A 23,292-nucleotide genomic window follows, 5' to 3' on the forward strand; every position below is an offset into this window, starting at 1 on the left:
AGAGATGGGAGGGTCAGAGAGGTAGGGAGCAAGAGCGGTGTGTTATAATTCAGTTCTTGGATGGATTTTAACAAATTGCTTGTTAAAATTCCCATGACACTGTAGAAAAATGCTATAATTACCCCTCCCCCCCCATTTTACAGATAAGGAAACTGGGGCTCAGAGGTGGAAGAGACAGGAGATCAGAGGCTGAGGTGAGGAGGGACTGACATCTCAGGAGCCGGACACGTGACCCCCACTGGGACTGAGGAAGCTGATGTCCTGGAGGAAGCTGATGTCCTTGAGGAAACAGCACAATAACAAGTCACATGACCAGGGGAGGGGGCTTCCTGTTTCCTGGCCCCTCCCAAGCCAGCCTTGGCTAGCCCAGGCCTAAGCAGGCAGTGGCCAGAGCTACCCCAAGAGTGTCCAGGGATTTGGGCTGCTGACCAAGGTACTCCTAAAGGCACAGAGGAGTAGAAGTAGAGCAGGCTGGGGGGACCCAACCCCAAGATCGGGGCCTCTGACTCAAGAGGACCCTGGGGAGGAGAGGTGACTCTTGAAGTCCTCGAGCCAGGCCCAGATTGGGGACAGAGGGGAGCACAGAAGTAGTGAAAGATAAAGGAGGCAGAGGAGAAGGGGAGGTCAGAACAATTTTCAGAGATAGTGAGCTGCCTGTCAAGAGGGGCATTCAAATGCGCCAAATCAACACTGATAACTCAAGATCCCTTCCAGAGGGAGAAGATCAATGCCCATTCCACAGAAGAAGATATTAAGGCTGTCATTTGTCCAGGACAACAAAGACAACAAAGACAAGAGCTGAGATCAGGCTGTGGTTTTAGGAGGAAGATTCAGAAGACTGACCTCTGGACAGCAATGAGTGCCCGGGCCACACGCCCCCGAAGCCGGCGAGGGAGGCACGCTCTGCCTGTAAGTGCCCCCCTCCCTGCCACACCCAGCTCTTTGGGGCCACTCACAGCCCTGCCTGGCTCAGAGCTTGGCCCTGTGGGTCATCTTCAGGGGGAGCTGGATCCTGTGGCAGAGAGTTCAGAGGAGGCTGAGGCAGCCAGCGGGAGTTCTGAGCTGGGCCCTGCGCCATCTCAGGAGAGCTGCAAGCCGAAGCTGCTGGGGCCAGAGGCAGAAGCCAGTGGGCAGGGCCTGGGGAACAGGTAAGGCCCACTTGGTCTGTGCTCCCCACTCCAGCCCTGGTGTATCTTTCCTACCCACAGATCTACCTGTGTTCCTCCCTTGCTCACACACATGCCATAGCTTCCCATTGCCCTCCTCAGCCCAACTTTCTTTTTTCTTTTTTTTTTTTTTAAGATTTTTATTTATTTATTGAGAGACAGAGAGTGATAGAGAGAGAGCATGAGAGGGTGGAGGGTCAGAGGGAGAAGCAGACTCCCTGCTGAGCAGGGAGCCCCATGCGGGACTCGATCCTGGGACTCCAGGATCATGACCTGAGCTGAAGGCAGTCGCTTAACCAACTGAGCCACCCAGGCGCCCCTCAGCCCAACTTTCAAGGCCCCAGATAATGCAGCCCCTGTGAGCCAGACACCCCGGATGACCCCATTTCCAGAACCTTCCATCTCTCACCTCACCACAGGACCAACAAAGAGGCTGAAGGGGACACTAGCAGAGGACCGGCCCCATCTCCTGAGGGACCCTGCAAGCCTGCCGAGGAAGGCCAGCAGGCCACAGATGTAGCCCTGCTGGGTGGGGAGACTGTCCCTTCCAAGCCTGAAGCCTCTGACATGTTTCAGATTCTCCAGCGCGCTCTGAGCTCACTAGAGGCAGCTGCTGCTGCCTGGCGCCACCGGCCCCCAAAGGCCGAGGACAGGAGTGAGGTGGGACCCAGGCCCTGCTTGGAGCAGGAGGGGGCAGGGGGTTGCCAGAGGGAGGCAGCCCGCCTGGTGGAGAGGAATGACTGGCTGCGATTGGCCTTGGGCAGCCGCGAGGAGGAGCTGACTCGCATGCAGGCCTCGCTGCAGGCCATCCAGGCTGAGAAGGAGATGCTTCAGAGAGAGGTGAGTGGGGCAGCTCCGTCTCTGAGGGCTCTCTGTCTAAGGGGGAGGCGGGCCTGGCATAGGCAATGTTCAAGCATTTGTTCGTTAGAAAAACTTTTATGGAGCATTGACTGCCGAGCCCTGAACAGACAAAGGTCCGTTGCCTTCTTAGTTAAGGTGGTCAGAGATGCCCCCTGAGGAGGTGACACTTGAATGAGGAGGTAAGGGAGGAGCCATGCAAGGATCTGGGGGAAGAGCATGCCAGGCAGAGAAGGAACTCCCTCCCTGAGGTGGGATTCAGGGACCAGTGAGGGGGCCAGTGTGGGGGTGAAGGAGGGCCGGTTAGGTGATGCGGGCAGATTTATAGGGTCTTGTGGGCTGCTGGGAGTGGGCTTTTGCCCTGAGCCTGGTGGGATCCTGGAGGGTTTCCCCGGAGCAGAAAGGGGCGGATCCTGATGCAGCGTTCACAGCCGCCCTCTGGCGGCCGTTGGAGGAACAGCGTGTGGGTGTGCGGAATCCCGCAGATCAGGAGGCACTGGTCCAGACACCAGATGGTGGCAATTGTGGAGGTGGTACGAAGTGGGCCGATTCTGGGTGGTGTCGAAGGTGAAGCTGGCAGGTTTGGGGGGTGAAAGCCAGAGAAGGGTTGAGGACAAGTCCTGGTTTGGGGGCCTGCGGGACTGGAAGGGAGAAATGCGGAGGCCGCAGGAGGAGCAGGTTTGGTGGGAGGGAGACCAGAAGCTGTTTGGGCCGTCATGAGCTCACGATACCCACGGGCCACCCATGTGGGACCATCAGAGAGACAGTTCTGTGTCTGAGTCCAGAGCTCAGGGGAGGTGTCAGAATAGGAGAAACACATCTGGGCCTCTTCACATGTGGACGGAATCTAAAGCCATGGGGCCGAAGGAGATATGGTGGGGAACATGCCCTCCTCTTGGGCAGGACAAGGGGAAAAGATATGGGGTGCCAGAGCCCAGCCTGAGGGGTGAGGCCCACTTCCTGGCTGGGAAAGGAAATCCCCCCTCCACATTCCTCTCCCCACCCCCACCACCTCTGGCAACCACCACCCTGTTCTCTGTGAGTTCGATTTTTTGGGGTTTTTTTGTTTTAGATTCCAAATATAAGTGAGATCACTATGTATTTGTCTTTCTCGGACTTATTTCGCTTAGTATAATGCCCTCAAGGTCCATCCATGTTGTGGCAAATGGCAGGATTTCCTTCTTTTTTTTTTTTTTTTAAAGATTTTATTTTTAAGTAGTATCTACATGGAATGTGGGACTCGAGCTCACAACTCTGAGATTAAGTGTCGCAGGCTCCACTGACTGAGCCAGCCAGGCACCCCTCCTTCTTTTTTTAAGGCCAAATAATATTCCTTTGTTTATACACCAGATCTTCTTTAGCCATTCATCCACTGGTGATCACTTAGGTTGCTTCTATGTCTTGGCTATTTCAAGTATATGCCGCAATGAACAAAGGGGTTCGAGTTAGTTTCGAGTTAGTTTTTTCGTTTCCTTTGCATAAATACCCAGAAGTGGAATAGCTGAATCCTGTGATAGTTCTATTCTTAATTTTTTGAGGGAGCACTATGTGGTTTTGTATAAATGGCTACACCAATTTACAATCCCGCCAACAGTGCACGAGGGTTCCCTCTTCTCCACATCCTCCCCAACACTTTTTATCTCATGTCTTTTTTTTTTTAAAGATTTACTTATTTATTTTTGAGAGAGAGAGAAAGTGAGTGTGCATGTGCGCCTGTGTGAGTGGGGGGAGGGGCAGAAGGACAACATCTTCAAGCAGACTCCCCACTGAGCGCGGGGCTCGATCCCGCGACCTGTGAGATCATGACCTGAGCCGAAACCAAGAGCCAGATGCTTAACCAACTGGGCCACCCAGGCGCCCCAATGTCTTTTTGATCTTTTTGATAGTAACTTTTCTAATAGGTATAAGGTGGTATCTCATTGTGGTTTTGATTTGCATTTCCCTGATGATTAGTAATGTTGAGCACCTTTTCGTGTACCCACTGGCCATTTATATGTTTATAGAAAGAAGATTCTTGAGTGGCTAAGTGAATTGCCCCAGGCTCAATAGTGGGGGGTTTGGTGGGGTGAGTAGCTAGGTTCCTGCTTCCCAGCCGGGGCCTTGCTACTGTCCCAGGAACAGGTCTGCAGGAGGGTTGGTGGGTGGTTGGCGCTCCCAGGCCTGACCTACTCCATCTTCCTTCCCCACCCCCACCCCAGGTCCAGGAGCTGCAGGATTCCCTGCTGAGGCCGGAACCTTTCCCACCTCCCTCCCGGGGCCAAGCAGGGGGCTCAGGCAGTGGCTCCAGCAGTTCTGGGGTAGATGAGGAGCCCTGGGGGACTCAGGTGAGCATAGGAAGCTTAAAACCACGACCTTGAGATCTTTAGGATTCTGGGCGGCGAGACTCAAATCCTGGACCTGCAATCCAGTTGCTTGTGGGGTTGGAAAAGGCTTAACCCCATGATACTGGGCCCTCAATGACAATCTGGGTGAATCAAGTCACCTCTGTCTAGCAGGACCCCTTCTCTCTGGCTCACCCCCTGCTCCGGCGCCTCCGGAGTGATTCCAGTGCTCAGATGCTTGGACCCCTCCCCACTCAACCCCTCGCCCCCGAGATACACATCATGGAAGCCCAGATGGAGCAGCTCCGGGGGTAAGGGCCACAAATGCTGAGCTCATAAGGGCACTGGAGCCTCCCCAGCTGGGCTATCAGCCCAAGAGTCTGGAGCTGGAATGGAGTGGGGAGGAGGGTGCAGATCAGTTGGGTCCTGACTGCCCTGGGTGGGGGGGCTCTCATTTTCCCTCTCCCCTAATTGCGGAGGCAGGAGCATTGAGAAGCTCAAATGTTTCAACCGTCTGCTGTCAGCTGCGCTGCAGGCGTACAAGGGCCGGTGTGAAGGCCTGAGCATGCAGCTGGGCCGGCGGGAGGCCGAAGGCACAGCGCTGCGTCTGGCCTTGCGGTACAGGTCAGTGCGTCCCACCCACGATAGCACTAGAGTGGAAGGGAATTGGTACGCTCCGAGCATGATCCGCAGGGAGGGTCGGGGCCCTCGAAGGAAGGCACTTTTCCGCCGGAGAAATTATTTTAAGGCAATTTTAAAGATTTTATTTATTTATTTGAGAGAGAGAGAATGAGAGACAGAGAGCATGAGAGGGAGGAGGGTCAGCGGGAGAAGCAGACTCCCCGCTGAGCAGGGAGCCCGATGCGGGACTCGATCCCGGGACTCCAGGACTCCAGGATCATGACCTGAGCCGAAGGCAGTCGCTCAACCAACTGAGCCACCCAGGTGCCCTAAGGCAATTTTAGCCCAAAGGGTGCTGAAGGAGTCTACATGCTCCCAGGGGTGGGAGTGGGGGATGGAATGAAGGATCCAAGGACGAGTGGGTATGTCACCCGCACGACAAGATGGAGCCAGGTGTCCTGGAGCACTCAAAATCAGTGTCTCACAGTGAGCACTGCGAGGAAGTGTACGGAGTCCTGCTCACTCTCCGGGAGGCAGACTCAGGAGCAAGAGAGGAGGCCCCTAAGGGGAACCTGGAGGTGGCAGAGAAGGAAGCCCAGAGGCTGCTGGCACAGGAGGATGCTGCCATGGATGGAGAGACACCACGGGATCCACAGCCAAGGTACCCCTGGGAACCTTGAGAGCTGGGAGGGCCAGTGAGTGGGGTCCTTATTAGAGAATGGGGCTCCCACAGCTGGCTCCGTGTTGGGGTTTGGCATGGCTGTGCCCAGCAAGGTCGGTGTAGGGCGCTCCATGGTTCGTGGGCAGGAGGCCTGACTAGAGTTGTCTGGTTACGATTCAACAAAGTTGGCATGGTGGTTGATAGCCACTGGGATTGGTATAGGACCCACCAGGGTTGGTTGGCATGAAGATGGATGATGGTGCCCACTGATTAGGACTGGCACGATGGTGTTTAATCAGGTTGGCCTGATGTTGGTACACATGGGGTTAGCATGATGTTGCCAAACAGGGTCAGCAAGCTGAGCAGTGGTGCCCATTGTGCTGGTGTGATGGCTTCCACTGTGATGGCATGAACAACAGTAATCGTTGCCATGATGGTGTTCACTATGTTGTCTTGATGAATGGTGATGCCCACTGGGGTTTATGTTCTGGTGTCCACCACATTGGTATGACAGCACTCACTACAGATGGCATGGAAACCACCATGGTCAGTATGATGGAAGATGCTAGAGCCCCACCAGAGTTGGTATGAAGCTAGCACAACTGTGGCTACCAGTGTTGACATTAGACCCTTCTTCTGTTTCCTATAGCCCCGAGGGCAGTAGTGTGGATTGGCCCACGCCACAGGAGGTGGCTACCCAGCTCTGGGGCTATATCCAGCGTCTCCGGGCTCGCCGTGCTCTGGTGAAGATACCCCCAGAGCCTGGCCCAACTTTGGCACCTGTGCCCACTGTGCCCCATGCAGAAGCCATGGTGCAGGCCATACTGGGGACCCAGCCTGGCCCGGCCCTACCCCGGTTGGAGAAGATGCAGATCCAGCGGGACTTGGCAGCCACACGGGTACATATGGGCAGTGGTCGCTGTGTTGGCCTTTTCTGGTGGGACGAAACCCTTAGCCGAGGTTGAGAGGGATGCGACTGGGGGACCAAGTAACAAAGGAGAGTTCTACGTAGCTGGGGGCAGGCTCCCTGGAGGGAGGAGCATTGGAACTGGGATTTTGAGGGATGAATAGGAGTTTGTCTTCTGGAATTCAGTTTCTCATAAGATTCTGAATCTGGCTTTCCAAAATTTCCTTCCTAAGGAAAGGAGATGGAGGCAGGGGACATAATCTGAGGTTTATCCCCTGGCATGAAAGACCTGAGGTTCTAGAGTTGGAGAAACTCTAGACACTTCCACTGAGATGCTACTCGACCTTGTCTGAGATATTTGTACCCTCTGAACTGCCATTCCTACAGTGGTCATTTAAAAATGACCTAAAGGAGATGATTATTTCCCATCATACAAAATCATGGTGAGGGTTTGAGTTCTTGCCTGACCGGTCCTCACTGGGGGGGGGGGGGCTCCTGGGGCCTCAGTTTCCCCAGATCCTAGAGGCCCCAACTCTCTGCCCACTCCTTGGTCTCTCAGGAGACTCTGGCAGACCTGATGCTGCGGCTGCAGTTGGTGCGGCGGGAGAAGCGGGGTCTGGAGCTGCGGGAGGCTGCCCTCCGAGCCCAGGGCCCAGCCCACGTGCTCCTGCTCGAGCAGCTGCGGTGGGAGCGGGCACAGCTCGGGACTGGTGGGGCCAGCCGTAGTGGTGGAGACAGCAGTGGCGGTGGGAGCAGTGGAGACGAAGAGGAGTTGTCCCAGGTGAGTGGCCCTTCTTGGACCTGGTGAGGATAGCAGTATACTACTCGCTGTGGGGCCCTGGTCAACCACAGCCCCCCCTCTGAGCCTCAGTTGGCATTTCTGCAGAAAGAGATGAGTTGAATGTCAAAGGACTGCATGTCAAAGTTCATACCTGTACTTTGGGCTTTTTTTCATTTGAGGGTATTGAGCCCACTAAGCCCTAAGGCGTTTGGCGTCTTCCACTCAAACCTGTGCCTCCTCCTTCCCACCCCCAGGCTTATTCCTACTCCAGTATCTCCACTCCAATAGCCCCAGCCCATGCTTCATCTCGTCCTAAATTTTGGCTTGAGCTTACCCCCGATGCCTTCCCTTTTGCCCCTTACCATCTAATCATGTCTGTCCTCTGCTTAAAGCCTTCGGCAGCTTCTGGAGCCCTCCTTTGAATCATCTCTCCCACCTCCAAGCCTTTGTAGATGCTGGGCCCCTGCCAAGAACACTAGTCCCTTACCTCTTTGTCTGATTAAGCCCATGACCTCTTACAAGTCTGAGCTCAGACCTCACCTGCCTCCAGATGAGATTCCCCTGTTATTTATTTCTCTTGTTAGGGAGGAATTTTACCCTCATTGGGGTATCTCACCAGACTGGGGCTGTGGCTGCCCATGGTCTGGGTGACTTCAACGTCCAGCTTGGGCTGAGTATGCCCTCCACCTAGGCCAATGTCACTTCCCTTCCTTCTGCCTCCCACAGGGCCCTCCTGCTCTCCTTGGTGGAAGCAGGGGCATTGATGGAGGCCAGGTGGGCCAAGCGCAGGGCCCAGAGACTCTAGCCCAGGAACTGGCAGCATCACTTAACCGGTGTGTGTCTTGGTCCCGGGCTGGGGGGTGGATGGGCTGGGCGGGTATATGCGAGAATCCATGGGGGCACTGGGTGCAGCAGAGGGCTGGGTGTGCCTCCGTGTACAGGTGTGCTCGCATGGAAATACCATGGACAGGTGGGGTGGGAGGAGGGAAGGAAGGATTGGCTATGGCGATGAGCTCCTCTTTCCCCACCCCTGCACCAGGGCCCTGGGCCTGCGGGAGCAGCTGCAGTCTCTGCGGGAGGAACTGGAACAGGTGGCTCAGAAGGGGCGAGCCAGACGTGCTCAGAGTGCTGAGCTGAACAGCGACTTATGCAAGGCTCACAGGTGGGTCCCCCTTCCCTGGGTCTCCCCGGGGGACCTCAGAAGTGTCCCTGGCTCTCTCTGGGCCTCAGGTTTCCCCCGTTAAGGTAGGTGGCGAGTTCAATCCATCCCATACCTCCCTTTTCTGAGCGGAACCCTAGGAAGATTCAATCTCAGAGAGCTCTGTCTGGGGCCGGGAATACATAACTCCTGACTTGGGTGGGAGGGGGGCTGTTTCCTGGCTCAGCCCCCCTCGCACCCCCTCCAGCGCCCTGGTCCTGGCCTTCCGAGGCGCCCACCGGAAGCAGGAAGAGCAGCGGAGGAAGCTGGAGCAGGAGGTGGCAGTAATGGAGGCTCGACAGGCAGAGGAGCTGGAGGTGTTAGAAGCCACCGCAAGGGCGCTGGGGAGGCCCAGACCACCCTGCCGGCCTCCCCGGCTGGGGGAGACCTTTCTGTAGGTCCCAGTCTGGCTGTGTCTGGACATGCCAGACAGTTATGGTGGGCCCCATCATAAACTGTCCTGGAGTGATGTTATGTCATGTGCGACCTTGAATGTTGGGATCTGTTGGGTGGGATGGGGGCTGATGCACCTGGGGGTCTGGGCATTTGAGAAAGGCTCCCTGTCTTTGACCTGGCACCATGTGGCACGTGAATGTGATGTCAGCGGGATCATGCCAGGGATCATGCCAAATCTAAGACTGGCTGAAGGATTCGGGGTCAGTGAGGTTATATGGCTAGAACTGAAATTCCAACACTCATCTGTCTCCAGAAGCCCTGGGAGGGCTCCAAAGGGACATCTTCCCTTGTCCACCCCCTTCCCAGGGAGATTCTGGGTTTGGCCTGGTAGATGCTCCCAAGAGGAAAATGCCTATATCCCAGGAGGAAGACTGAGGGCCTAAAGATTCAGGGTGTGGAAAATTAGCCAGAAGAGCAATCGCTCCCAAGGTGGAGGTGGGGGAGAGGAGAAATCAGAGGGCTTTGGAACTTGCATTCAAAGAATATATGGAGCTAAGGTGAAGGGCTTCTGGATGGGGGGGCACAGCAAAGGCAAGAAATCTGCGTGTTTACTCCGGGGCAATGATATTCCGGCCTGAGGGTCTGGATGGCCCCTGGCCAGGCTAAATTCCAGCTTTCACCTGCAGGCCCCCGGGGCTCTTAGTGTCAGGTTAAGAGCAGGCATCCAATTAGCATATCATTTGCATAAGCCACACCTCCTGGAAACGGGGGACCGGGTGGGACGCGGCCAGGCGGATTATTGGCCTGCTCTCACCTCCTCGGTGATGGCTGAAATCCAAGACGGGCCTTAGAAAGGTTTCCATCCCCAGCCTGGTGGTGCTGATGGTGCGGGGCGATTTCCAGCCCGCACCTGTGCAGGTGTGTGCGGTGGCTGCCTGCTGCAAGGCGGGCCGGAAGTCCGGCCCCTCAGGGGCCTGGGCTCAAGCTGGTCCTCCTGACGCAAACTCCTCCGAGATCGCTGGGGCTGCTGACCTTCGGACCGTGCAATCTCTCTGGACGAAAGCCAGCTTTGAAGAAAGCAGGGAAACTGAAGAGGGCAAGGTCCTGAGGAGGGTCAGAGGGTCCGACCTTACTCCCTCATGCCAAGAGTGCAAGACCTGCTTCAAGCCCCCCAGTCCCACCAGTTTGCCCGCGGGGGGGGGGGCAAAAGAAGACAAGGTCACCTGTTGAAGGGTGGGGAATGAGTTCGCGCTTTTGGAGGGGGCAGGGGCGGGTTCCAAGGCCGCCGGGAGCGGGGTCTGGCCGTTCCCACGGGTGCCCCCTCGGCAGATGGGCCCAGAGCTCTTTGTCCCCGGTCCGCAGCCGCAGCAAGGTCAAATGTCACCGCGGGGCCGCGGGCAGGGGTCAAGGGGGCGGGGCCGGGCCTCGAACGCTCCCCCCCCCCCCCGGGGGGCCCCCGGGGGGTTGGGGCGCCGCGGCGCTACGGAGAGGGGGCGGGGCGGCCGCCGAGGGGTTGGACCTACCCGAGGTTCTAGGATCTGCGGCGGAGATTTCCCTAGTCTCCAAACCGGCCCCAGACTGCCACTTGTGAGCCTCCCCTCCCCCGAACTTGTGTCCCGCAAGCCCCAGGTCCCTGCCCCCTCCCCTCTCCAGTCCCCCTCTGACTCCCTTCCCTGAACCTTGTCTCCCTTCCAAGATGCCCCCTGCCCAAGAATGCTGGAAAGCACCGTCCAGGGACCTGGGACCCCCGTCCTCACCTCCAAATAGCCAGCCGGTACCTCCACATTCCCAGGCAGCCCCAGAACAAAATGGTCTTCTCTAACCCTCCAGATCCCCTTCTCCAGCAGGGCTTACAGGGCAGGGAATTCCACTCTAGTCAGTCCCATGGAAAGTCCTTGCTCATGTCTAACTCCAGTCCTTCTTGCTTCCTGTACTTGCTAAAACTTCCCCCAACTCATACCTGGCCAGACTCTCCCTGGGAGGCCCAGAGGCCCAGGGCTGGGTGTGTGGTGCCTGGCTTTTACAGAACCTTGGTATCCTCTTAAATGTTGCATGATCTCCAAGATCTCCCAGCAGCCCCCACCCCCACCCCCACCCCGCCAAGGTGCCCCCTCAGATGTAATCTGGAGAAGGGGATGCCTTTTCCCAAGGCCCCTTCCTGCAAGGGGAGGGGGCAGTGGGGGCAGAGGGCACTGTTTTTCCTGCCGGCAGCTCTCAGAGGCCCAGCCACGTGCCCTGGTGTCCAGCTCTGGGCCCAGGGCCCAGGGCAGGGAAGGAGATAAGGCCGGCAACTGGACCTGCAGGACTCCAAGGTGAAAGGTCACCTTAGGAAGGGCTTTTCCAGCTGGTTAAACGTTAACAGGCCCAGAGCAAGAGGCTCAGGCTTGCCCAGCCTCCGGCTGCACGGCCCGGGAGGTGAGGGGTAGGGGGGTGGGACAAACAAAGGGTGCTTAATAAATGCTGGTTGGCCCCACAGGGGTCGAGGAGGGCCGGGGTGGGGGGGGGGGTGAAGCTGTAAGCCAGCGGCAACTGAGAGGCTCCAGGGAGACTGGAAGAGACATCTGCAGTCCAGCCGGTGGCCTGGCCAAGCCCTTTATGTGAAGCACAGAAAAAAAAGGAAATTAAAGAGGAAAAGGGGCAGGCCCCAGTAGGGATGGTGGGCCTGGAAGTTCAGTTCCTGCTACCTCTAGCCTAGCTGGGCGGGTGGGTGCCCTGCCCCCAAGAGGCCTAAAATTCTGGCGCGGGGTTGGGGGGGGTGGGTGGGCCCTGACCTCGCGCCCCCGCCGGCCACAGACCACAACATCCCTTAGCCCTGGAGATTCCCAGCACCAGGTGTTAGCCCAAGCTGAGAAAGGGTGGGGTGGGGGTCGGACGCGGCGACTTTCTGGAAGAGGAAGCAAACACAATCCATCATACAACTGTGCAAAGAAATGCCCCGGGGTGTGTGTGTGTGTGTGTTTGTGTGTGTGTGTGTACTGCGCAGGGGCGTGCCCTCGGGTGCAACTGGCCCCCCATTATTGCTTCTGTGGGGAATGCAGGGGTAGGGTTCCGAGGTGCCCCTCGAGGGCGTTTGAGCGAGGCAACGTCCACGGCCGGAGGTGTAGGGGAGGGCCTTGCAGAGACATCTTGGCGAGGCTGCGGAAGGGCAGAGGGCAGCGGCGGCCCAGGCTCCCGCCGCGGCCCGGCAGGGGTTAAGGCTGGAGTCGGGCGAGGGCGGGGGCAGGGTGGGGGGGGGAAGGAGGGGGGGGGGGGTCAGGCCGAGCGGCCCCGTGCTCCGCCCTCGCCCCTCCCGCCGGCCCGGGCGCCGGGCGCCGAGCGAGGCCACCCATGCCCTTATAAGGGTGGCCGTCGCCGGGGCAACGAGCGCCCGCCCCCAGCCCGCGGCGCGCGCCCCTGCCCCCGCCCCCGCCCCCCGCCCGCCCCGCGAATGGAACGTTGTGTGTCAAACCGGCCGCAGCGCGAGGCCGGCGCGCGGGGTCGGCGGCGGCGGCGAGAGCGAGGCTCGGGCCCAGGCGCAGGCCCAGGCCGGGCAGGCGCGGCCGCAGAGGGGGCGGCAGCTCGGGAAGCGCCGGCCCGCTGCCTTGCAGGCCCCGAGCGGCCGCCTGGGGGCCCGGGAGAGCCAGGGGGCGCGGCGACCGGCCCCGACGCGCGCCTGCCGCCCCTCCCCCGCGCCGCGGGCGGCCGCGTAACTTGCGGCCAAACTTTCCCCCCGGCCTCCCGCGCTCGGATGGCGGCCCGCTAAGTTGGCCGCAGCCCCCGGCCAAGCGGCGGCCAGGCCAGAGGGCGCCCCCTGCGCAGCCTGGGCCGGGCCATGGCCCGCGCGCCCCCGCCGGGGCCCCAGGGCGGCGGGGCGCGAGTCCCCGGGGCCCCCGGCTCGCGCCTCTAGCGCGCCCCCCCCCCCAAGGCTCGGCCCCGCGCACGCGTGGGAAAGTTGGCCTGGAACCGGCCCGACCAGTTCTGCCCGGGCGCGCGGACCGGCCGCAGGAAGTTGCTGCAAAACTTTTTTGGGGGGTGCAGCCGGTGCCCCCCGCGCGCCGGGCCCGGATGCGTGCCGGGTAGGGTCCCCCCGGGCCGAGAGGGGTGCCCGGAGGGAGGAGCACGGAGGGGGCGCCCCGGCCCCGCTGCCCTGGGGCTATGGCCATGGTGACCGGCGGCTGGGGCGGCCCCGGCAGCGGCGGCGGCGACACGAACGGCGTGGACAAGGCGGGCGGCTACCCGCGCGCGGCCGAGGAAGACTCGGCCTCACCCCCGGGCGCCGCCAGCGACGCTGAGCCGGGCGACGAAGAGCGGCCGGGGCTGCAGGTGGACTGCGTGGTGTGCGGGGACAAGTCGAGCGGCAAGCACTACGGCGTCTTCACCTGCGAGGGCTGCAAGAGCTTCTTCAAGCGGAGCATCCGCCGCAACCTCAGCTACACCTGCCGGTGAGCCCCCTATCAGCGCACGGCCGCTGTGCACCCGGCCCCGGCTTGGGCCGGGCCTCTGACCTGCTCGGTCACCTTGGGCCTGGCGCTGACCTTCCCCGGGCCTCCACTCCCCCCTCTGAGACAGGGGCAAAATCCCCTCTCCCCCGCCTCCATTCCATTCCTGGGATTGTGTATACAGTCGGCGCTGTATCGGTGCAGGTCCCCCCCCCACCCCGTCAGGTGGTCCCTTGCGGCTTCCGCCCCAGTTCCTTGCTCCTTCTCCCTCCCTCCCTTTTCTCTGGAGAGGGGTCATCTCCGCGCGGGGAAGGGTTGGGGGGTGCTGTCAGGGGTGGGGCCCTAACCCCAGGGCATCCCTTCTCCCGGGGATCTCGGCGCGCAGGGGACCCTGCGGGAATCGAACGTGGAACTTGGACGGTGGAGCTCGCAGCGTCCAGGGGCCATTGTCTGCGGCCGCGCGGATCGATACGGCGCGCCCTTGGGGTCAAATATCACTTCCAAAGTCGCCCTGGCCACCGCGGCGGCGGAGGCGGCGGGAGCGAGGCAGGGGTGGCACCGGGCGGCCTCCGGCCTTTTTCGCATGGGTAGCCCTGCTGTGGGGGGAGCTGGCCTTGCCCATCAGGGAGGAACTCCCCCCACCCTGGGCTCACCCTGGGCCCTGGGTCACTGGAAACTGCCGCTGGAGGGCTGGGAGGGCTGCTGGATTTGACCACACCTCAGCTGTTCCAACCCTCCCCCCACTGGGAGTGGGTGCCGACCTGGGGCTCCTGGAAAATCCCTGAAACTTCGGTCGGCTCCGACAGGGTGGGGGTGAATGTTTTCAAGAAGGAGCCTTGGGCCTTCCGAGGTTCGAGTCCCCACTGATAGGGTGTGGCCTTGCTAGTTTCTCTGGTTGGTGCTGGGGTTGGGTGTCTAGCCCAGGGCCCCCTTTCCCACCACTCTCCCCTGAGTGTCCTTTCACTCCATTGACAAGCTCCTACCCTGCACCCCAACAGGAACATGTGTAGGCTCTGCAGAGCCAGTATGGAGAGTCCCATTTTCCAGATAGGCAAAACTGAGGCCCAAAGAGGTCCCGGCGCTGCCCTAGGGCACCCAGGGAGAGACCCTGCCCCAGTTGGGGCTTAGCAAGGTGAACTGGGGTTGGGAAGAGGGGAGCGGCTGAGTCCTCATCCGGGTGTCCCCAGGGAGAGGGCAGCTGATGGAGGGCTTGTTGGTGAGGCCATAGGGCGGGGCGCGGGGCACCAGAGGCTGGAGTTTGGCCCCAGGTCTGCGGTCAGGGCCTTGTCTGGGGTAGCTGTGTGTGTGTGTGTTTGGGGGGGTGGGGGAAGCTGGCTTACTCCCTTCTCCGGTGCTAACTGGGCCACCAGACTTTGGCCTCATTCTTGTTGCTGCCTGCTCTCCGGCCGGGTGTTTGGGGAGGGTAAGGGAGGAGCTTAGGTGGCTCTGGGGTCCCAGGGGCTCTCTGAAGGTAGGAGCAGGGAGCTACAAGACAGGGGAGGGGGGCGTTGTTTGGGGCTGGCAGGTTCTCCAGAAGCTCTGCACTGTGTGACCTGGTGAAGTCACGGCCCCTCTCTGAGCCTCAGATTGGTTCAGCAAAGGCCCCTCAGGGCCTAGCCTGGGAGGTTTGAGGCCAGCCCCTCAGAGAGACCCCAGCTCCCATCCCAGCTCTCTCCGGGTCTGGAGGGGGCACAGTGAGACACAGAAGCTCCCTGCCTGTGGAGTCTGGGCTGGGCCAGAGGGAGGGATGGCTCTGGAGTCCCAGGAGAGAGCAAGGGGCTCTGCCTGACGTTCAGGGAGGGCTGTCTGGAGGAGGTCTGTGGGAGGTAGGCCTGAAAGCAGGAGGGCTTTGGCAGGTAGAGGAGGTGAAGGGCACTCCTGGAGAGAGCGTGGCCCAGGCAGACACTCAGTGGCAGGTTAGGGGGGCAGTGTTGTAAGATGAGACCCCCCGGGCATGGGAGAAGTTAGAGCTGAGTGGATCTGAAGTGCTGGACTGAGGATGACAGGGAGCCAAGGAGGGTATGTGAGCAAGGGAGGGCAGGGATTAAATTGGCCCAGAGGCCAGAAGCCTCGGGAGGAGGCTGAGTTGGGCCATGGGTTTGGGCAAAGCATGTGCTCTTTAGGTGGGATAACAGGTGGAACTTACTGTTTCCCCATCCGGAGGGACAGGAGATCTGTCCCAGCTCCACAGCTGGGGAAGTTGAGGCAGAAGGTTCAGGACCTCCCCTGAGGTCAGGGGCCCTGAGCTGGGCCCCTGCCTGCCTGCCTGCCCGCCCCAGGCCTGGCTGTTTCCACCCGGCTGCCCAGGACCCTCCCACTGCCTGCCTGCTGGGCTTTGTTCTGGTTCTGCCTGAGCTCCCTCCACCCTAGCAGGGCCTCTTCCTGGGGGCTCAGGCCGGGCAGGGGACAGAGGCCTGGGCTTAGAGGCTGGCGTTTTGGGACCTGGGCACTCGGAGACCCCCAGGACCTCAGCTCTCCTGAACCTGCCATTGAGAACCCCCCAGTTTGGGCTTGGGTCCTGATGCCCTCCCCCAAAGCCCCCCAGACCTCCCCAGACCCAGCGCATCCCATATAGAGCCGGCATCTGGCCTCCCATTTCCAGATGAGGAAACTGAGTCTCAGTGGAGAAGTCGCTGCCCCAGGGCTGGGGCTGAGTGCCTGTGGCTGAGATGTGTTTGATTTTTAACTTCATCGAACATTCGTTTTACTCTGGGACTGTCTCTGGGTACCCTCTTGGTGCCCAGCTGGGACCCCAGGGGTGTCTGCCCCAGGTCTGGGACTTGGAGAGCCTGGAGCCCAGAGAGACAGCGAGGGAACACAGGGGTAGGGGCCAAGGGGAAGAAGTGCTGGAGAAATTTGAAGAACAAGGGCCTGAACCTTTCTGCTTGGGACTGACCCTGGATGGGGAGCTCATTCTCTTGCCGGGCGGGGCCCCGTGTCCCATCCCTGGAAGAGGCCGTGATCCCTGTGGGCCACCCACAGGAAGCTTCTTAGGCTGTTAGGAGTTGGAAGGTCTTCCTCAGAAGAGAGGATATGGGTGTGGGGTCTTAAAGGGAGCGCAGGGGTTCATTCATTCATTCATTTATTTATTGGTGATAGGCTTATGCAGGGGGATAATACTGGCGCCCTACTGTGCCCATAGAGGACTGGCCCTGGCCTGGCCCCTAGTGTCTTAGCTAACCCCCAAAGCCCGGCTCCCTGACCATGTACCTTTGCTGTTCTCACATTGCCCTTGGAACAAAGACCCCACGTCTTCACCCCGCAATGACCAAGTACAACGAAACCGTTGAGGCTTTCATATTTTCACGTTTCCAGCCTGAAAGCCCTCCTCTTGCTTTCTGCCTGGAATTGCCTCTCTGCTTTGGGAGAACTTCTATTCATCCTTCAAAGCCCACTTCCAACATACCCTCCCTGGTGTGCTAATTCACTTCGCCGCAGACTGACGCCATTCATCACCACCCACTCCAACTGTCCTGTCCCTCCTTGCACACTTGCAGGCTGAGCCCCTGTGCCCCTCCGGTTCTCAGGTGCGGCCTTCAAAGGTGGCTTATAGGGTGGCTCCAGGGGCAGGCGTGGGTGTCGTGGTGACCCCCTGCATGCCTGTAGGTCCAACCGTGACTGCCAGATTGACCAGCATCACCGGAACCAGTGCCAATACTGTCGCCTGAAGAAGTGCTTCCGGGTGGGCATGAGGAAGGAGGGTGAGTACCCGCCGGGCTGGGGCAGGCAGACGGGGGTGCGAACAGCCCTTGCCTTCACTCCCTGTCTCGGGGGGGGTCTGGGAGCCGCGGAGGGTGCGGTCTGGCGCCTGCTAACCTTGTTACCAGCGATCCCACGATCTCGTGGGCCTCAGTCCCGCCCCGGGCCAGAGGAATCCAATTATCCATGGTCACCTGGGGGCTGCGGAGTTGCCGGGGATGCAAGGGACACCCTGATTCAGGCCCCCGTGAGGACGGTTCTGCTCCCCAGCCCCTCCTCTCCGGGGCCCCTGGCCTCAGAGTCAAGTTCCTTCGCCCTGACACCTCAGTGGCCCCTGTGCCCCCTAGCCTGGCCAACGCTGTCTGAACAAGGATTTTTTTTTTTGGATTGCTTTCCTTTCATCCTCCACCCCCTGCTTTGTGTTTGTGCAAGGCAGGAACTCGCCCGATTAAGGCAAAGGGCAGCTTACCCTTCCGCCTGACCCTGGGCACCGGGAGCCAGAGGGAGGCCCAGCCCCTTGTCTCTGCCCTGGGGACTTGCGTGCACACGTGCCGGACAGCTGGGCCCAGAAGTGGGCCGAGCACACGTTGGAACCCAGAGGCTTCCACATGGAGCCCGGTGGGCTGGGGGCCAGTGTCTGGCTTCACAGGATGAGAACCCCAGGCTGGGCTTCCTGTCTCTGTCAGGACTCTCCTGGGGCAGGTTGGCAGTGCTTCCCTGCCTCTCGAGTCTCCCCTGCTCTAAAGTTGGTGTCTTCTCTGCTGGCCTCTGGAAAGGGCGCTGGCAGTGGCTGCTCAGACTTTCTCTTAAGACCGTCTGATTACTCTTCTTTGGTCCTTTTTAAGTTCGGGGATGACTTGCCCCACCCCCCCCACAACCTGGATTTTGCCTCTACTTGTCCATTTGACCTAAAGTCCTGATGTACATCACATCAGGGCTTCAGATCTCCAAAGTCTCAGGCGTGGGAAAAAAAATCATAATCACAGCTCATGCCCCAAACACAGTCCTAACCTCAGGGCCTTTGCACAGGCTGTTCCCACTGCTTGGAGCACTCTTACCCCAGATACCAGCATGGCTTCCTTACCTCCTTTCTTTCTTTCTGTTCTTTTCTTTTAATAAAGAGGTGGGGGGAGGGGCAGCAGGAAAGGGACAGAGAATCTCAAGCAGGTTCCATGCCCAGGGCAGAGCCCAGTGTAGGGCTTGATCTCACAACCCTGAGATCATAACCTGAGCCGAAATCAAGAGTTGGATGCTTAACCAACTGAGCCACCCAGGTACCCCTTACCTCTTTTAAGGTTTGCTCAAAGAACACCTCCTCAGAGAAGCCCTCCTGATTGCTCTTCACCCCCCCCCCATCTATCTTGCTCTGTAATTTACTTGCTCCCCCACCAGAATGTCCACTCCCTGGGGAAAGGGACTTGTGTTTTTCTTGTTTTCTGACCTAGCCCCAGTGCCTATCCAGGGCCTAGGACATTGAAGGCACTTAATACATTTTTCTTGGCCTGAATTACTACCCATTTAGCCATTACTGTATGTCTAGTGCTGTTCTAAGCAAGTTAGATTCTCATTAATTTAGTGACTGGTTATTACCATCTGCATCTTACAGATGGGGAAGTGGAGCACAGCGAGCAGAGAGGTGAAGCCATTTGCCAGGGTCAGAGAGCAGTAGGGTTGGGTTGGGTTGGGACTTGAGCCGCCCACACAGTTGCGCTGAATAAAGAGGAGGAGCTGGGGAAGGGGTTCTCAGGAAGCAGGAACAGTGAGTGCAAAGGCTCTGAGGTAGGGACGTGGCTGGGTGATGGATGAATGGTGGGGATGGGGTTTAGAACTGAGTGAGCAAAGGGCCGGAAGGAATAGGTCCCTCCCCCCGCCCCTGGGGGGCCAGGGGTTGAGCTGGGATCCACTTTCTGGCCTTATCCAGCTCCACCCATTTGACAGTTGATCCTGAGACATAGAAATCCCATGGAGCCTCGAACCCAAGCTCCCACTTCCCTGCTCAGCTCTCTTAGCCCCTGGCTCCCACCCACATTCTGTTCCCCATTCACTCCCTGGTCGGTTGACCATGGGTTCATGGAGATGTGACAGGGCATGCCAGCTCATTAAAGACCCTTAGTTAGTTTCTGTCTGGCTCTCAGCCCAGTCTGCCCCTCCACCCCGCCCACCGTGGCACAGGTCAGCTGAGCCTGTGGCTACCCCTCCTCCTCGTTGTGCCTCAGTTTCCTTCTTCTCATTCACCTGAATCCTGGGGACACTGGCCGAAGCCGGCAGTGGGTGCTCCCCCTGCCCCCTTAACAGGCAGGGCTACTGATGGCAGTTAATGTGTATTGAGCACCTACTCTGGGCTGGCTGGGACTCTTCTAGCACCGGGGTCGCAGCAGATGGAGGAGACCTGCCCTTGGGAGCCGTGACCTGGGGGTGGGGTGAGGCTGGGAGCTAGAGGAAAGATCCCATCTCCGTAGGAGAAATCACTTGCTTTAAGGATGGGCTGGCCAGGGGCCCCAAGTAGTATGAAGGTGACCCCTCCCTGGCCCCATTGTCAGCTCTGGGACCCCCATGATTGACAGATGGGGGCATGATTGACAGGTCTAGCCTCCACGGCTGCTGAGTGGAGCTCACACCGTTCAGAGGGAGGGGGCCAGGCATCCCACCACCCTGCTCTGCAAACAGTGGGGATGGCAGTGGTTTATGGACATGGCCTTAGGCCCAGGGCGCACAGGGCAGAGCAGGGTGGGGCCCCTGCCCTCCCACCAAGCTGTGCACCCATGGGGTGGGATGGGAGGTCCAGGGAAAGGCTGGGTTGTGGGGAGCCTTTGAGGGGAGGGGCTGAGTGACCCTCTGATGACTTTATCTTTCCCCCTTTCTTCCTCTCCACCTGCCCCCCATGACCCTGGGTACCCACTCGTCCCCTCGTTCTTTCCCTCCCTCTCCCCTGTCTGATCTCCCTGTGTCCCTCAATCCCTTCCCCGTGCCCGTTTTCGTCACTCCGCCTCCCCCCATCCCCTGCCCCCCGCTCCCCGCCGCCCCCCTCCCCCCGCCCGATTCCCTGCGGCGGCGGGGTTGGGTGGGGGGAACCTCTCTCCCCTCCCTCCGCTCCTGCCCCCTTTGCTTTCCCTCCTCCGCATCTCCATTCAATCCCCGCAGCGGTGCAGCGCGGCCGCATCCCGCACTCGCTGCCCGGCGCCGTGGCCGCCTCCTCGGGCAGCCCCCCGGGCTCGGCGCTGGCGGCCGCGGGCGGAGACCTTTTCCCGGGCCAGCCGGTGTCGGAGCTGATCGCGCAGCTGCTGCGCGCCGAGCCCTACCCCGCGGCGGCCGGGCGCTTCGGGGCGGGCGCGGCGGGCGCGTTCGGCGCGGGGGCCGGCGCGGCGGGCGCGGTGCTGGGCATCGACAACGTGTGCGAGCTGGCGGCGCGGCTGCTCTTCAGCACCGTGGAGTGGGCGCGCCACGCGCCCTTCTTCCCCGAGCTGCCCGTGGCCGACCAGGTGGCGCTGCTGCGCCTCAGCTGGAGCGAGCTCTTCGTGCTGAACGCGGCGCAGGCGGCGCTGCCCCTGCACACGGCGCCGCTGCTGGCCGCCGCCGGCCTACACGCCGCGCCCATGGCCGCCGAGCGCGCCGTGGCCTTCATGGACCAGGTGCGCGCCTTCCAGGAGCAGGTGGACAAGCTGGGCCGCCTGCAGGTCGACTCGGCCGAGTACGGCTGCCTCAAGGCCATCGCGCTCTTCACGCCGGGTGAGATGCGCGCTCGCGCCCGGGTGTGGGGGCGGGGAGGGGGCCGAGCTGGACCCTGAGCCCGGGCCCCCATAGCCTTCCACTCCCTGACCCTCAGCCGGCCCTGCACGTGCCTGAGCGCTGATAAGGGCGGTAGGGGTGGGGGTGGGGCCCGATGTCCCCACCCCCGGAGCCCAGGTCTCCCTGAGAACCCAGAGCTGGGCCTGGACCCGTGACTCAGGCCCCAGTAGCCTCTCTCCCTGATTCCCAGGCTCCCTGAGACCCACCCTCCACCCCCTCATCAGGGTGCTCTTCGTGCTCAGTGGGCAGATTGAGAGGTGGGGGGGATGAGGGAGGGAGGTCCCGGACACCTGGTTCTGGCCCTCAGTCCCTATCTTTGTCCTCCCCAGCCCCTCTGACCCTCGTCTGCCAAATCAGGGAGTTCTTCCTGCTTCCAGTGCAGTTGTGGAGGACTGCCAGGCCGCGATACTCTGACACCTGGGCCTGGCCTCCCCTGAGCCTTTCCACCCCCTGATTCCTGGGCCCTCAGACGCCTGACCCAGGGTTCCCAAACTGCCCCCGAGGCGGCCTCCTGGCAGCCAGGCCGCGGGGGTGGGGGATGGTTGGGGTGGGACTGGGCAGGGGCGTGTCCTGGAGCCCCTCCCTCTGTGGGCGGGGCTAGGGCGGGGCGGTCCCGGTGCCTTCCTTGTCGTCAGTTAACCCATCTAGCACCCGAAAGCCCTGCCTCACTCCAGAGACTGGAGTAAGAACCAGTGGCACAGCTGGTTCTGCGCTCTGGAAGGTTCCGGATCCCATAGGGATCTTCGTGGGGTCAGGGATGCAAGAACCAGACCCAGCACTCTGAGAGGTGGCTTTCATTTGATAAATATGGCTTTGCCCCTCTTTCCCCAGTACCTTACCCTTCATGGGTCCCCAGCTTAGATGCTGTCACATTCACTGATACACTAGGCCATTCTGTCTGAACACTCCCTCTGGGCTTGGCCTTCCTTCCCAAGTCCCCTCCCTCCCTAGCTCCCTTCCCCTCGAGCGTGATTAGAACTTGTCACCCTGCCAAAGGCCTCAGTCGGGGCTCCTCTGTCCTGAGACACGGCTGGCCACACTCCTGTGTTGCTGGCCGCAGTTGAGACCACCTCAGTCTCTCCTGAGGACCGGCACTGCCTGAGATGCGCCCATTTGTGCCTCAGGCCTCCATTTCCCACCTGAACGCGCCTCCCCGCCAGACCCACAACCCCGAGTGGTGCCCTCCGGTCACCCCTGGAGGGGCCTCGTGTCCTCCTGCCACTGCCCACCCGATTGACGCTGCCCTTGTCTCCCCAGATGCCTGTGGCCTCTCAGACCCAGCACACGTGGAAAGCCTGCAGGAGAAGGCGCAGGTGGCCCTCACAGAGTATGTGCGGGCTCAGTACCCGTCCCAGCCCCAGCGCTTCGGACGGTTGCTGCTTCGGCTCCCAGCCCTGCGCGCTGTCCCCGCCTCCCTCATCTCCCAGCTGTTCTTCATGCGCCTGGTGGGCAAGACACCCATCGAGACGCTGATCCGAGACATGCTGCTGTCAGGAAGTACCTTCAACTGGCCCTATGGCTCAGGCCAGTGACTTCACAGGGCTGGCTGTGCTGCGGCTGGGTCTGCAGACCTCAAGGGACATGGATGCTTCGGCCTCGCGCGGGGCCCCCAAGTGGAGGACCTTGGCTTCTCTCCTCAGACTCCTATTTTTTAAAGACTGTGAAATGTTGTCTTCTCTGTTTTTTAAATGATCACGAAACCAAAAAGAGAGTGCTTGTTCAGGCTTCAGCCTCGGCCTCCCCAGGACTCCTGGCCAAAATAGAGGGGGAGGGACCGAGGGTCCATTCCTGGGAGAGCCTGGAGCTCAGCACCCCAAGCATGGACTTGTGGGCCGGTGGGGTTGGCTTCCCTTGTGTGATGGACAGAGGCCTGGTGTCTGCACTAGAGGGGCGGGGGTAGTACGCGCCAGGCAGATCCTCTGGACATGTACTCCACGTCACACACTACATGATGAATGAATCAAGGCCAATAATAAAGATGTTTCCTACCTGCTCGGCCTCCATCATCTTTGTGAGGGGAAGGCAGAACGGAGGGCACCCCACCACGGCTACCCCCTCCCAGCCATCTGGGACACCCACAACCTAGCAACAGCCCTACTTGCTGTTTTTGTTGGACAGTTTTGTGGGGAAGCAGCTGGGGGCAGGGAGGGGTCCTGTGGTCAGCTAGTGAGTCCATAGGAGTTGAGTCCTGCAGATAGCTCAGGCTCAGGTTCAGGCTCTGGCCTGTGAAGGTGGGCCTCATAGATTCACACAGGGCCTGGAGCAAACACCTTATTGTTTCCTTTGGTCAGCCCTTAATCATGGTGTCCGGGCCCCAGTGTCCTCGGGAGAAGCATTTGGGGTAGTTCTGCCACATGATCTCAGCCCAGACAGAGCCCTCCCTCCCCTGGCTACAGCAATTGGTTCAGGGAGGGCGTGTGGCCCAGAGACGGCCACTGAGATTTGATGGTGGGATTTGGAAATAGGCTGTAATTGAAAGA

At 60.2% G+C, this 23,292-nt stretch overlaps 2 protein-coding genes across 3 annotated transcripts; both read left to right on the forward strand.

Annotated features, from left to right (window-relative positions):
• The first annotated feature begins 403 nt into the window (after positions 1 to 403).
• On the forward strand, positions 404 to 8,911 carry USHBP1 (USH1 protein network component harmonin binding protein 1). The gene is made up of 13 exons (XM_021683146.2): positions 404 to 433; positions 822 to 909; positions 1,000 to 1,148; positions 1,586 to 2,006; positions 4,223 to 4,348; positions 4,520 to 4,656; positions 4,829 to 4,969; positions 5,454 to 5,627; positions 6,277 to 6,526; positions 7,094 to 7,315; positions 8,042 to 8,148; positions 8,355 to 8,477; positions 8,722 to 8,911. The coding sequence occupies exons 2-13, from the start codon at positions 856 to 858 to the stop codon at positions 8,909 to 8,911; spliced, it is 2,094 nt and encodes a 697-aa protein (XP_021538821.1). The 5' UTR covers positions 404 to 433; positions 822 to 855.
• A 3,870-nt stretch (positions 8,912 to 12,781) lies between these two features.
• NR2F6 (nuclear receptor subfamily 2 group F member 6) lies at positions 12,782 to 22,805 on the forward strand. 2 transcript variants are annotated; one of them, XM_021683148.1, is made up of 5 exons: positions 12,782 to 13,330; positions 16,934 to 17,028; positions 20,168 to 20,583; positions 20,614 to 20,752; positions 22,070 to 22,798. In XM_021683148.1, exons 1-5 carry the CDS (start codon positions 13,044 to 13,046, stop codon positions 22,342 to 22,344), a joined length of 1,212 nt encoding a protein of 403 aa, XP_021538823.1. In that variant the 5' UTR covers positions 12,782 to 13,043; the 3' UTR covers positions 22,345 to 22,798. The 2 variants fall into 2 exon arrangements, with proteins under 2 accessions (XP_021538823.1, XP_021538822.1); XM_021683147.1 differs by having other exon boundaries at positions 12,783 to 13,330; positions 20,168 to 20,752; positions 22,070 to 22,805.
• Positions 22,806 to 23,292: the final 487 nt, after the last annotated feature.

This window comes from Neomonachus schauinslandi, chromosome 1 (assembly GCF_002201575.2).
Source record: "Neomonachus schauinslandi chromosome 1, ASM220157v2, whole genome shotgun sequence".
Taxonomy (NCBI): Eukaryota; Metazoa; Chordata; class Mammalia; order Carnivora; family Phocidae; genus Neomonachus; species Neomonachus schauinslandi.